Raw genomic sequence first — 13,991 nt, 5'->3', positions numbered from 1 at the left:
GACAAAGTAACAAGAGAAAGTATCCAAGGGTGGGGCATGCCACTTATGTATGGTATGTGGGGCCCCACCTAATACCCACATGTTGGGCCCATGTGCACTATGGGCCCCCACGTATTTTTTTAATAAATATTTTAAAATTAAATAAAATGAATTTTAAAATATTATAACTTTGTAAATTAATAACTTTATTTTTATAAGTCCAAAATTAAGAAATAAAATATCAAATGACTTATAAAAATTCAAATAATAAATCTAAAATAATTTAATAATAAAATGAACACAATTAAATTAATATGATGGGAAGTGGATCCATATGGTCCAGAAATTCAATCAACGATCACGGGGTACTCCACCTTCAACTGTGAACTACAGACCATACTTACTTTATCGAACCGACACAATGTTTTTCATGACCCACAGTCCAAACAGGAGCTCATTATCGGGTCACCAAAGTCTGGTTGATGAGCCAAGGAGTCGCAATCCTAGTCTATGGATTACAGGTCATCCCCTAGAGACAAGTTAATGTCACCACGACCTGATACGACCACAGCTCTATAGCGCATAGAGGTATCTCTCACACGTGCATATGCTTCACCCAAAGGTGGATATCTAGCTTTCTTGAACGATCTATCTATATGCAAGTCGTGTGATGGAACATGGATGAAGTTTTGACCCCCGTCTCTGTAGGCCTACCATCACACACAAGTGCCTACCATCACACACAAGGGTCACATAGTCCCTCAGCTCACTCATCTAGGTATAAGCTCCGACCTTATCAAGGGCTAACCCAAAAACCCTTCTCGATTTATTTTTTATGCCCAGGTACCTTGGGTTTTTCAACCGCCTAGATTGTCAAGTACAGTCTGGTATCTGCAAATATCATTTGCTTAGTATGGTCTTCGAGGGACCACACTCCCACTAAGTTTATGTTCCACTATAATAAATGTTTTTCATTACACACTCATAAGGTCTTTAAAAGCCATATAATCCCAACACTAAACCCTTGTTGTTTACAAACATCGAAATAACCAAATAACAAAAAATACCCTTGATTCCATATTGTTAGCCCTAAACAAAAGGATAATTTGGTTATTTTGTAGTTCTATTTTCCCAACCTTGAACAAACGGGCTGATTTTTGTAATTTAGATCAAGTTATTACAGGTCGATTTACCAAAGTGTCCCCATTCATTCAAGATTCCCAACCTTGCATAGAGATAGTTTGGAAATTATTAAACAAACTTTCAGCAGTACCTCTATGAAATAAATCTGAAAAATGAATACTGAATGATAAATTGAGTTATTTGTAAGATAATTTAAGCCATTTAATAATGTACTCTGTAAATTTTGTTTTGAATATGCACAAACTAAGACAATTAAGTACTGAATAGAAAACTAGATGTCGCAATGAGCTGGGTGGCCCAGTCCGGTCAGTGTGGCCCTAAAAAAAAGGGCCTGGGCCTCAAAACATGGCCTGAGAGCCAAGTATGGCCTGGCCACCTTGGCCTGATTACTGGGCCTAGCTGGGCCTGACCTGGGGGCACCTCGGTTCAATCTTGGCCCTTTTGTTCTTTATCTTTTTCTTTTAATTTTTCATTTTCCTATTTGGTCCAGCCTGGCCTTAATAGGGCTAGGGCTAGTGCTCCCCCTATGGGGATCCAGACCGGACTAGGTCTAGGGCAGGGTTGGCACGTCCCAACCCCGCCCATTGCTAGCCCTAAGAAAAACAATTCCATCGATTTGTGTGGCTTGAATCCAGCTTCTACTTATCTTCCCCTATGACTTCATTGTCCACATTTGAAAATTGGCAAAACGAATGGAGCAAATATTACCCACCCAGCCTTCTTTGGCAAACTTGCGCTCGGCTGACACCAATTGGTTTTCCTTTCGAATTTCTAAGCCAATCCACAAAAGAAAATCAAGCAGAGCCACAACTTCGAATAAAATAACTTGAAAATCTAAGTAGAGAGGATATTCCAGATAAATTTTAAACAACATGCTAGCAACTCCTTAACATGTGATATTAAGCAAATAGTTTGAAACCCAAGTACTAGTAGCATAGAATACAAACTGCAAAATAAATGATCATGAATAGATTGAGCAAAAATAAAGATAATTTACACTGGAAAAATCTGGAAGAATGGGACAAGAATGGAAGAAGCAATAAGGGACTAATAGAAATTTAGAAGTAAATTGCAATAAGAAATAATCTACATTTAGTCGTCCTAATGTCATGAACTTCGATCGTCAGATAATCTACCATGTTCAACAATAATTAAGCCTGACTCTGGCGAAGCACTAAAGCCAAGCCGGCTCTAGGGACACAATGCATTAAAAAAGGAAGTTGTCAGTGCAATATCTAGAATGTGTGAACCTTTAAGAATATATACAAAGAGTTAATCACATACAAGTACAAACTTCAAAGCACTAATTGGAGAGCGTACAAGAGAATAGAACTGCTTCTTTTTTTTTCTCTTTTTTTTTTCTGTTAAAAGAATAAAAATGCTACTAACGACATTTAAATGTACATGTATAATATACCATGGGAGACAGATTCAGGCGTGCCAAAACTTAATAGTTGGTTGCCTTAAATGTCTGCCACCAAAAACACATTTCTTAGTGCTGGAAGTAACATGGGAATCTTTTTTAGTGCTAAAATTTGCATGAGAGACTAGGTCTGATTTGTTGAACCCTCAATTCTTTTATTCTAACTCGGTCTCTGATGCTACTTCCTCTTCCAGTTCAAAGGCGTCAATCTCTGCAAACTTAGCTCTTTGTTCTTCAATGAAATCTCGAGGGAGCAGCTCGGGCATTGAATACCGTCGCTTCTGAGAGAGCATGTCACATATACATTTCTCAGTATTTATTTTTCTTCTTTTGCTTCCATTTCTAATATTGTGACATGATGAGCAAGATCGAGCAATTGAAAAATGGGAAATTAATAAAATTATACCAAAGTCCCACGGACTGAGGTATGCTTAGCACAGGAGCTACATCCACCTATTGGTTCCATTGAGGGATAGTTGAAAATTAACTGGGATGGAACCCCAACCTGCATAGGATTAATTTGATCTCCAACTATTGATCCATGGGAACATATGGTGGATATGAGCATACAATGGTCCATTGTACCATGGCAAACTAATTCATGTAAAGTTCCAATAAAAAAGCTACAACCCCAAAAATTTCAACAGAAGATAAAGCAGAAACCTAGGAAAACCGATGCTTCTTGTTAATGGGATCCTTGCGAATGAATCCAGTAGTTTCAAGAAAAACAGGTAAGATTGATTTGATCTTTTGCAAGCAGAATAAAAAGAAACCTTTTTCTGAACAGGCTCTTCTGTGTGCGCTTTCGAAGGACCTGCCTCACAGACCTGCTTCCCCAGTTTCTTCCTGATCATGGAATAGGCAACGAAAGACCCCTGTTAAAATAAATATTTAACATTTGGCCAACTGATTTTTTTTTTTGGGTAATTCAGTGAGGATGGCGAACCCCTACCTGTTATTTGAAATCGTTAGTGGTTTTTTAATGCGTTAGGTGAGAATAGTAACCTAGACTTTAGCTGGGGTACAAGTGGTGCTACCACCATGGCCCCAGCCCCATTCTCACATTTGGCCAAATGATTGATAGGAAAAAGATGCACAAAAGGCAACTGAATACTACCAAAAACAAAAGGAAAAAGAAAAAAAAAATGCAACTAAATACGCCATGTGTAATACATCAGGAGTTAGGATTATGTACAGTATGATCCACCACAATACTGATCAAATCATAGGGCCGCCCTTAATAACATACACTATTAAGTATCCAGATGGAGCATAAACATTGTTTTTTATTTTGGGTAAATAGATGGAGCATAAACATAGAATGTTAGCAATCAATGACAAAGCCAATGTGATAGACAAGAAGCACAAGTTCCATGAGGTTTATATAATCCTCAAGAAAAAGGTTGACTGCAGAAGCAAGAAAGGATTGGTTGCACAATCCAACACAAAATTCTCAGCACACTGCCATTCATTTCGTTTTTCCTGCAGAAATTATAGGCTGATAGCTACATGAGGAAGTTATAAGGATGGACTCCAGCCTCTATGCCCCACCATGAGCTGTTCGATAGGAGATAAGTGAGCAGATTTAAATTAACCATGAGACAAGCTGGAAGCTTAGAACTGCCCCAGCAAGAAGCTCAACAACTTCTAGAGAATGACATGCATGAGATATACAAATAAGCAGACGTTATTCAACATGTAGGATGGCATAATTGCCCCAGTTTAAGTGTGATAAGATTCAACTTCACATGTGATATCATGGTGGTTAACAATAGAAAGAATGCATCAATACAAGTAACCTCATTCTCATTGAGGCTTGAGTGTATGAAAATAGGATGGCAAGACAAGAGTAAGATTTGACACTAACTAGGAGTATTCAGGGGCTTGTTAGTAGAAAGAATAGTTTCCTTAAGTCATATGTGAGGAAACAAAAGTAGTCAAGCACAATTGACTTTTCTATTAACAAGCCAGAGAAACATAAACTAATTTAATGACTGTCCTCGCCCAAAAAGCTGAAGCTGTAACTTCATCCGAAGTTGGAATTTTCCAAGCCATGCATGAGGAAACAAACATACATGTTTTACTTTCCTCTTAAAATTAAGAGTCATATAAATTTGGAACATGAAAGAAATAGTAACACACAATAGCCTAATAACAGATTTTGCTATGAAAGATGAAGTCATTAACAAAAGCTCAAAGTTGGAAAGTATCCAACAAGTCATCCAAAATGACCCTTTTATTCTCTGTGGAGTGGTGTATCTAAATGGAATTGGAATAGAAAATCTTCATTTATGCTTTCTACATAACGTATTTTGTATCATTCCATGAGCTGCCTCTCGTAGAAAGAAAGGGAGAGGATAGGGAAAGTCCCTAAACAAAAAGTGATGTGACAACAGTGGATTTGACAACAAAAAAAGTAAAATCCAAAATTAGAAAGAATACTACAAGCACGATTTTCAAGGCGCATGAGGTTTGTGTTCCTGGACAAACAAACAACATTTTTTGTAAAGTTGCATCAGCTATGAATACAGCTTTTATGCCTCCAAGAGAATTGCAGCACGAGCTTCATTGTCCACTCCAGTTCTGAATCTCTCTTCCTTATCTCTTAGTGCTTTGAGATTTTTTAACAATCTCTATAGAGTATAGCCCACCACAAGGTTCATGGGTGAGATTTTGTGTGTTGGTCCATCTAGGTTCTTTGAATCAGGGGCCACAAATCAAACCATAGTTAAACTTCCCTCATCTAACCACCGTAAACTCTCAAGAAATGAAGTGTGGGTCTAGGCTACGGGGGAATATCATTACTTGACGAAAAAAACCAGCCATTCATTCATTAGATATCGTTCTTGATGTTTAAAACTCGCCGAGTCCAACTAGAACTCAGCTGAGTTACTCAGAACTGGCAGCCTGACATTTCCAGAGGGCCGTCAACTCACTAGGGCTACTGTGCACAAAATCACCTAATTCCTAACAGTGATTCAGACAATTTTTGTGTTGGATGGACAGGTCCTCCTAAACTTGCCAACTAGAACACTTCAGAAAGGGTGGTGGAAATCCGACCCCCTTTCTTGCTTGTTCTTGTCACTGAGAGTTCCAATCACAATGTAAATTTGTCTTTAATCCTAATTATCTACCGTTTAAACTCAAAATCATATATTCAACAGAAAAAATACTCAGAATCTCCAATTCACGAGATTTGTAATAACCAAAATAGGGTTTGGCCAACCCCTTTTCCTTGCTTGTTTTTGGCATTTTAGCTCGAATCAATTTGTTCCTATGCCTATATTTGTGTTTTCTATCGAATCCAAAGCTTAGATTCAACAAAAGAACATTCAAATCTCGGATTTGCCATATTTAGAATATAGGAATAGGGTTTGTCTAAAAATTACAAGAGCTTTGGATCAATTAGATGCAAAGTTGAGTAAAAAATTAACTTCCCATTATTGATCATTTTGTATATCAAATTCTTATAATTTTTCTTTATTTTTTGAATTTTCGTACTTTTTGGGATACTTGTGTCTTTTCTCTTCAGCTCGAGCAAGTCACAGTGACTCAACAGCCCACCGAGTGACTCACTACCAGAACTCACCAAGTTTGATTCCGTGGTATTATAAGATAGATTTTCCGGTCTTATATTGGATAATTGTTTTTAAAAATATGGCATTGTCTTCTCATCTGGTTAGGAATTTGAGCAGGACCCCTTAATAGGATGCTGATTGGAACAAGATCTGATGATGGACAGCTTGTCTAACTAAACTTTCATAGTAGAATCTAATTAAATAAATGTCTATTGTGCCTTTTTGGGAAGAAATAGGCCACATGACTAGAGTACTTAGAATAAAAGATATGGACCTATGAGTTCCAGTAACTACTCTAGTGACTTGTTCTAATTTGATTACTGTCTGTTGAAATACAGTATCAGTTTTTATCAAAGTTCTACAACTTGTAACTGTGAAAATCTCAAATGGTCCTTTCTAAAGGCCTCTGCATAACAGGAGACTCCTGGCTATTTTAATGAATCACAATCAGAAAAAGACCATCTGATAACAAGGAGCCACGGAAAGTACAAGGATATTGTATACCCACAAAGAATCTCCAACTTGTTGAAACCTACAACTATAATCAGTCCCAAGAAGGATTTCTCAAACTAATTTGCCACCTTAGCTGGGCCAAGGTTACCAAAAGAGTTCCATCAAATTTAAGCTTCGTAATTTGACAAGGAACTCAACCTGATTCCTTCTTGAACCCATTCTCAGCACCTTCACCATTCACCAGACTTTCATTTCCAGACTTAGCCCTACTTCCTCACCCTAAATTCCTCCCAAATCAATAACTTAAAAATGAGATTCATCACAGTTAGGCTCTTCCTCTGTAATGAACATTCTCTTACTCTAAACTATATTAATACATCATTTCTGACAGATTTCTGACAGAGCTTATGCAAAGTAATTGTACCAATAGATATAGGGAAAGTTTACAATGAGACCATTTATCTTTAGTACATGGTGGTCACAATTAATGTTGACCATTGGATGTGAAATTAGATGGAGGAACTTTGTGACACACCCAAGCCATCAGATTTCACATCAAATTGTAAGTAATTGTGACCTTGTTATATCAAATGTAAATGGTCTCATTGTCTACAATCCCATAGATATATGGTGCCTTCTTATGGATCCTTATTAAAACATAAGTGTCCTAAAAGAATGACAACTAGGAAAAGAACAATACCAAATAGGAAGAGAACAATAATACATATTTCAACCTTTTCTACATATTTTGTTGGTTTATACATATCAGATATGGGTTTTACAATGATTCGAAGAACATTTGATTACAGCAACCTGGTACTTCAAATCCATTTTGGCACTTAAAACCTTGAAATGTACCAACAACATTAAACTAGAACATAACTCATAAGGTCAAATGTGAACGGAATCTGTTTATCAAGAGAAACAACTTACTCTTTTCTGTTTAATATAAAATATAATATTTTAAGACTTAAGAGAAACAAATTCAACAAGCAATATTAATTCGCATGATGTAATAGTGTGACATATCCATCGTGTTTCTAGATAACACCATCCCATGTATACAGCATTAAACAACATTCACATTGTTACAAATAGTCCTTTCACTTCACAAAGCATAAATCAATGAGCTGTATAAATTGGACCAAAAGGAAATTCCAATAAGAATATTTGAACAATAAATTATTAGAGAACTAAAATAATAAGCATTTACTAAATAGACATTGCTCACATCAGTACACCGTATTTTGTTCCCAGAGAACCACACAATCTATTCTTTTCATTAGAACACAACTCTTTCATATCGTTTTGGACACACAATAAGCAGTATTTAACTGCATATTACCTCTTAGTGTATCTAATCTGTAATAATCACATCTATGAAAAATTTGTTGTCAAAGTTTATGATTCTCTTTCATTTTATGTCTAAGTCAACCCAGATGAAACCCTCGTTTATCCAAAACAAGCATGCCAAGTATGAAATCAGTAAAAGAAGAAACATAAATATTAATAGACAAAGAAAGTGATCTAAGGAAATCTTGAACTTCTAAGTAATCTAAAGGGACTATTTAGTTTAGAGTTAGCAAACTCACACTCACTCCAGGACTAGCTGAAGTAGCACGAAAAAATATTAAATTAAAAACATGAAGGCACCCAAATTTCAAAGCCAATCCGCGAATCTTTGTACTTAATGTGAATCAATGTCTTCAATCTTTGTCAAAGAGGTCCTAAAATACATTACATCGACACCCTAAACCGGGTTTCTGAATCGAGCTCTTTATTTTTGGGTAAATACAACGTACAAAAATTTGGCAGCGGACTGCTTAGGCGGCCTGTTTCTCAAAACTGTCTAGGCGTGGCCCAGGCAGGAGGTCCAGCCAGACTTGTTTAAGGCACCCGCCTAGGCGCCTAAGGCACCCGCCTAGGCTCCTAAGGCAGCCTCAAGGAGGGTCCGGGCGCCCGCCTGGTGCCACCTTCTTAAACCGTACAGACTCTTTTGGGAGGGGTCAATTACCAAATGGGCAGTCATTTGCCTGAAATTATGAGCACCCCCCACCCCCCTCTCGGGGCATTTTTTTTTCTTAAGTTGCCCTCTTGTCTAGCAATTCAAATACCAAACAGGGGGAAGGCTATTTTTAAATAAAAGAGCTATCAAGCATTTCAATTGCTGGACAGCTACAACAAACTTTGCTCACCGACTCTTTCTCTCTCTAATACCATTTCTCGCTTTCTCACCAAAGTACCACGACTCTCTCTCTAAGCACTATTTCTCCCTCTCGAAACGCATTTTGCTTTCTCTCTCCAAAAACATCTCTAGTCTCACTCCATAAATGCCATCTGTGTGTGTGTGTGTGTGTGAAATCAAAGTGAACCTAAAATGTTGTTTTCTATTGTGTTCTCAAATTCAGAAGGCAATATTTTGCGAGAACGGTATGTAAATCTCAGCGATCTTTTCATTTTAGTCGCCTCCAAATCTGTAATTGCCTCTGCACTCTCGACCCTCTCATTGCTTTGTTCTTCAATTGCTATTGCTTTTTGCTCTCTAGAAAAATTGCCTCCGGAAATTCTTTTTGTTCTTCAATTGCTATTGCTTTAAATTTCCTTTGCACTCTCGCCCCTCTCATTGAAGGCTGGCTCCAGCCCAAAGTGTTGGGCATAGTCCTCGAGGGATTGGATGAACTGCCGCTTGGTGGGATATGTGGGGAAGTGGGGAGGGAAGAGCATCAAGGGGAGCTCGAAGAATTTCTTCGAGAGGTGGAGGCTCAGCGGCTCAGCCTGTTGTATGTCTTAAGCTGCCACAGAATCTCCCATCCTTCCCAATATCAACAAACAAAATTGCCAAGGAGAGAAAGAGAACTGTCCGGTATTTCGAATACCGGATAGCTCTTTTACTTTGAAAAAGCCCTTTGCCTATTTGGTATTTCGAGTACCAGACAACTCTTTTTATTTTGAAAAAAGCCCTCCTCCAGTTCGGTATTTGCATTGCTAGACAAGAGGGTAACTTAGAAAAAACAAAATATGCCACGAGTGGGGTGCATGGTGCTCATAATTTTGGGCAAATGACTGCAACATTTGGTAAATGACACACCCCCTCCCCCTCCCCCCTCCGCCCCCCCGCCCCCCCTCAAGAGTGTCTGTACGTGATTTTCTCTATTTATTTTTTTTTGTTATTTAGTGAGAGAGAATTAGGTTTATAAAGAGAGATTTTTATTATTTGTACTTCTATTCATTTATTTTAGAGAGAAAAGGCATCCCTTTTCAATAAAAGTACCTTTCTTTATTTTTTGTTCATCAAACAAGTAAAGCAACTGGCACTGTTCTTAAAAAAGAGTATCCTTTTTCTTTCATTTAGTAAAATACTTTTCTTTAAAAAAGCACACTTTTGACACATTTACACAATGACACATGCACATAGCCATGATATTATTATTACATTTTTATACAACTGCTCATTGCCTAGTATTAATATTAACTTTCTATACAAATCGAAACCATAAAAGGGAGAGAATGCGGAAAAAAAACTAGAAAACTTCAGGGCCACCCAGTTATTTGGGCGCTTGCCTCTGCCTTCTTGAACATTAGGTAAATAGTATTTTGAATTTCAAAACTCTGCCTTGGCTGGCCCCTTGCCGGTCGTGCAAGTCCCAAGCTTGGTAAAGGAGGAGGGTGGTGTTAGTTAGGCAGCCACAGTAAACTTTCCTGCAACTTTTCTTGAATCTTGAATCTATGTTTGGAAAGCTCTAAAAAGACAAGGGAAATATCCAAAAGGACATGGATGGAAGTAGTGAAAAAAGATATAGGACTTATGGTCATACTGAGGGAATGGCCTTTGATAGAGCAGAATGACAGAACACGATTTATATAACCGAACCTAAATGGTTGGAATAAGGCTCTTATGATGATGATGATGAGTGTTTCGAATTTCAAAATAATGCAATATGAGATTTCTAGTGGTTTTCTATGACAAATATAACTATGATATAAGAAAGAAATCCAAACTAAGCTTAGATAACAAACTTCAACCAAGATTGGGCCACAAGCATGTGAAGAAATTGCAAGTTTTTGGCCACACCGCAATTTGAAAATTGCAATCTCTTAAATTTGAGAAATTCTATTTTCTTTTCTATATTGATCTATTCATTGGAAAGGGGTTGCAAAAATTGCCAAAGACACAAGTTTCAAAATTAGATCTGAAGCATGGTTTTAAACTAAAAAAGGCATTGGACTTGCAAGGCTGCCACTGCCAGAAGCTCGCAGAGTCTCTGCTAGCTCGCCCATCACTACAATAATGAGGATGAGCCATGCTACAGTACCTCCTACACAAGTAGGGGGTTTTCTGTTACTAGGGTGAGCCATGTTAGAGTGCCTCCTACACAGGTTGGGGTTTCTGAGCCCAGCAGGGTGGTGAGTCTAGGTGACTCGACCGAGCCCAAGTTGAACATGCTCCGTTTTTCAACATTGATTTACATTTTACATGTTACATGTATCTTACAAGGGAAAAGGAATCAAGTTGATCCAATGCACATAAACATCTGTCGTAACATGGACAATTTCAGCTGCCGAAATGCATTGAGTGGGCCAAAATTTTTTGATCGATAAAAAATAACAGAACTCTCTCCATCCTATACAAAAATCAAAATAATGCAACCCGAAGTAAAGCAGCCACATTCTAGGCACCACGATAGTTACCTAATATCATCATTATAATTAACAAGGTCCGTACCAAGTAAGTCTGGCTATCCAATTAACACTGCAAATTCACCAAACTAGCAACAATAACAACAATGACTAAAATAATTTGAAAAAAACCTCCATTGAGAAAGAAATAATTAATATACCAGAAACGTGCAATTGGCACCATGGGAGGGCAGCTTGCGGGCAATACTTCAGCATTCTTTCTTGTATCTGATTGGCTCCATGGAACTTCATCTTGGTCTATGCTTTTGCTTCCATTCAGGCCTACATTATGGCAAAGGATACAGAAATTAAATTACAGATGTGGTATCCCTTAAAACAAGACAAGATAAAAAGGAAGAAAGAGTAAGAGACAACTCATGCTCAAACCTCAAAAGCATTGACAATGGTGGACAATGCAACCATGTATCAAACATGAAAAACAAGACCTCAACCATCCAAGTCATAAAATGCTTCTCCTATAGCAGAATATTATTCAAGCTAAAGAGTTTAAACTAATATAAAATATATGAATTATGAAATGCATTGATGAACTTCTCTAACCAAAGAATTACAAAAAGTTTGAAAGGACAAAATGCTTGATATTCAAATTTGCATGTCAAACAATTACCAGAAACTCATATAACATTCATAATTTGCGAGAATTGCCACTAAATTTGGCATAACTTAAAAATGAAACCATGAGTTAGAAGAAATCCACAAATTACCAATTTAGAAAACACCAAATCAAACAATTCTAAGTTGCACAAATATTTAATATAAAAAATGTTAATACTTACCAGGAAAGAACAAATCAAACAATTCATCGAAAAATATACCGTAACATACCCCAGGATACCAGAAACTAGAGATAAATAATGTGGACTAATTTGACCCATAAATAAGGAGATTTGGGCTTTTTGCTTTATTGTTGCCTTCAGTGATAGTTAAAAGAATTTCAAAATCCACTTCCAGCAGAAACTAATGGGATAAAAAATTTTGAACATAGAACCTGATCCCATATTTACTAGAAATTAAAAGGGCTATGCATACCAGGAGCAAACGCCAACTCTTAACTACAAAGAAAATTAAGAGAAGAAACACATCCTAATGCAGGCTCCGTTAAGAATTAACATACAAAAAATACTAGAAGTTAAAATTATAAACATCAATTATCAAATTTCAAAATTTAGAGGCACGATTCAAGAGAAAATACAAATTACTTAATTGAACACAAGGATGAGTGATCCAAATAGGTAGAAAGTACAGAGTACTGGATTGTGAGTTGACCACATATTCACAAGCTCCAATAATTAGCAGAAAAGTATAATCAAAATTCACAAGAAACTAACAAAATAAGAACTCAATAGAGTCATGACAAAATACCAAAGAAATTCCAAATGTTCTAGAGATCACGACCAGTTAATTAAACAGTGCAAGGCGGTATCAGAGCCCATGAATAAACAGTAATTCAAAATCCAATTGATCCACCTTAATTTCCTAACCCTAAATTATCAGATAAATCAAACCCAAATCAATACCCCGCCAATAAAGGCAACAAAACAATTACGATTCACAAAATGCAGTACACTACCAGTTTCAGTCGAGCTTTCCTAATTCAAAATCACGAGAACCCGAGAAATGAAAACAGTTCTTCATCTATTCCAGGCCAAACCATAAAATCCACAAAAGAACAAAGAGGAAAAATCAACAATTATAATCAAATGAAATACCGTACATTACCAGCTTCAGTGGACCTTCTAACAGAAGGATTTGCAGGCCAAAACCTCTGAATCTCCTTACTCACTGCATCATTTGAACTAGTGCTGGTGTCATACTTTTCAGAGTTTTCTCCACTTGTCCTGGAGTCGTGTTTCTTACGGTTTTCTCCACTGATCTTAGAGTCGTGTTTCTTAGGGTTTTCTCCATTAAACTTAGAGTCGTTTTTCTTAGGGTTTTCTCCACAGGTTTTCGTATCGTCCTTCGGAGGGTTTTTCCTACCGGTTTTAGATTCGAATTTCTTAGGGTTTTGTACTTTGGGTTTGGCGAAAGACTTCTTGATTTCAGAAGAAGCTCTGGAGATTGTGTTTGTGCAATCAGCTAGGGGCTTCCTCTTAAGCTTTCTTCGCTCAATTTCCATGACTTTCCATTTCAGGAAACTGGTTTTTCCTCTTTCTGAAAACAGAAGTACCTACCAAAAAAAAATGAACAACAGAAGTGTAAAGATTTGTTGCTTCGGTAGAAAGATGAAACAACAAAAAGAGCGCGAAAATGGAGAGAGTCGAGTATTGCGAAAAAGAAAAATGGAATATGGAAGCATCAAAGAAGAAGATCCACGGTGAGGGGTATTTTGGGAAATTCGGTGGCAGGGTTATTTTAGAGAATTTGGTGGATGACTTAAAAATAAGGTTATTATGAAATTATCTTGAATTTTCTGTTTTTCTAACATTTTAACAAATTCTTTAAGAAAAGATGGAACCAGAATAAGGTTATTATGAAATTATCTTGAATTTTTTGTTTTTCTAACATTTTAACAAATTCTTTAAGAAAAGATGGAACCAGGGTTTTAAAAATCGACGAGTTGACACGGGATTAAAGAAATATGGAACCAGGGTTTTAAAAATCAACAAGTTGACACAGGACGATTCTTCTGCAAAACTAAGAATTGCCCGATCCTAGAGGAGAATCGGCGATTTTGAACAGTGAATCGCCCCTATTACATCATAAATCGCGATTCCAGC

General features: G+C 37.1%; 1 protein-coding gene across 10 annotated transcripts; it reads right to left on the bottom strand.

The window, feature by feature from the left end:
• Nucleotides 1-1,762: 1,762 nt before the first annotated feature.
• LOC18431358 (uncharacterized) lies at nucleotides 1,763-13,652 on the bottom strand. 10 transcript variants are annotated; one of them, XR_016049739.1, is made up of 4 exons: nucleotides 12,989-13,644; nucleotides 11,415-11,535; nucleotides 3,319-3,391; nucleotides 2,357-2,826 (listed from the first exon to the last, which is right to left on the bottom strand). XR_016049739.1 is itself a non-coding variant. In XM_011623952.3 (4 exons), the coding sequence occupies exons 1-4, from the start codon at nucleotides 13,388-13,390 to the stop codon at nucleotides 2,701-2,703; spliced, it is 717 nt and encodes a 238-aa protein (XP_011622254.1). In that variant the 5' UTR covers nucleotides 13,391-13,652; the 3' UTR covers nucleotides 2,357-2,700. The 10 variants fall into 10 exon arrangements, 5 of the variants coding, with proteins under 5 accessions (XP_088714884.1, XP_011622254.1, XP_088714881.1 ...); XR_016049741.1 differs by having other exon boundaries at nucleotides 3,319-3,420; nucleotides 12,989-13,565; XR_016049740.1 differs by having other exon boundaries at nucleotides 3,209-3,391; nucleotides 12,989-13,565.
• Nucleotides 13,653-13,991: the final 339 nt, after the last annotated feature.

The sequence above is a fragment of the Amborella trichopoda genome, chromosome 2, assembly GCF_054954075.1.
Source record: "Amborella trichopoda isolate Santa Cruz 75 chromosome 2, AtrichopodaSantaCruz75HAP2 v2.0, whole genome shotgun sequence".
NCBI lineage: Eukaryota > Viridiplantae > Streptophyta > Magnoliopsida > Amborellales > Amborellaceae > Amborella > Amborella trichopoda.
The sequence above is the reverse complement of the archived record's forward strand: the minus strand, read 5'-3'. Positions and strand labels throughout refer to the sequence as shown.

Coding starts and splice junctions, on each gene's coding strand:
- LOC18431358 (XM_088858755.1), bottom strand. CDS start 13,390: ATGGAAATTGAGCGAAGAAAGCTTAAGAGGAAGCCCCTAGCTGATTGC. Junction 3,392..11,414: donor GTGCCAATTGCACGTTTCTG/GTATATTAATTA, acceptor TTCCATGATCAG/GAAGAAACTGGGGAAGCAGG. Junction 2,827..3,208: donor AGAAGCATCGGTTTTCCTAG/GTTTCTGCTTTA, acceptor ATGCTCTCTCAG/AAGCGACGGTATTCAATGCC.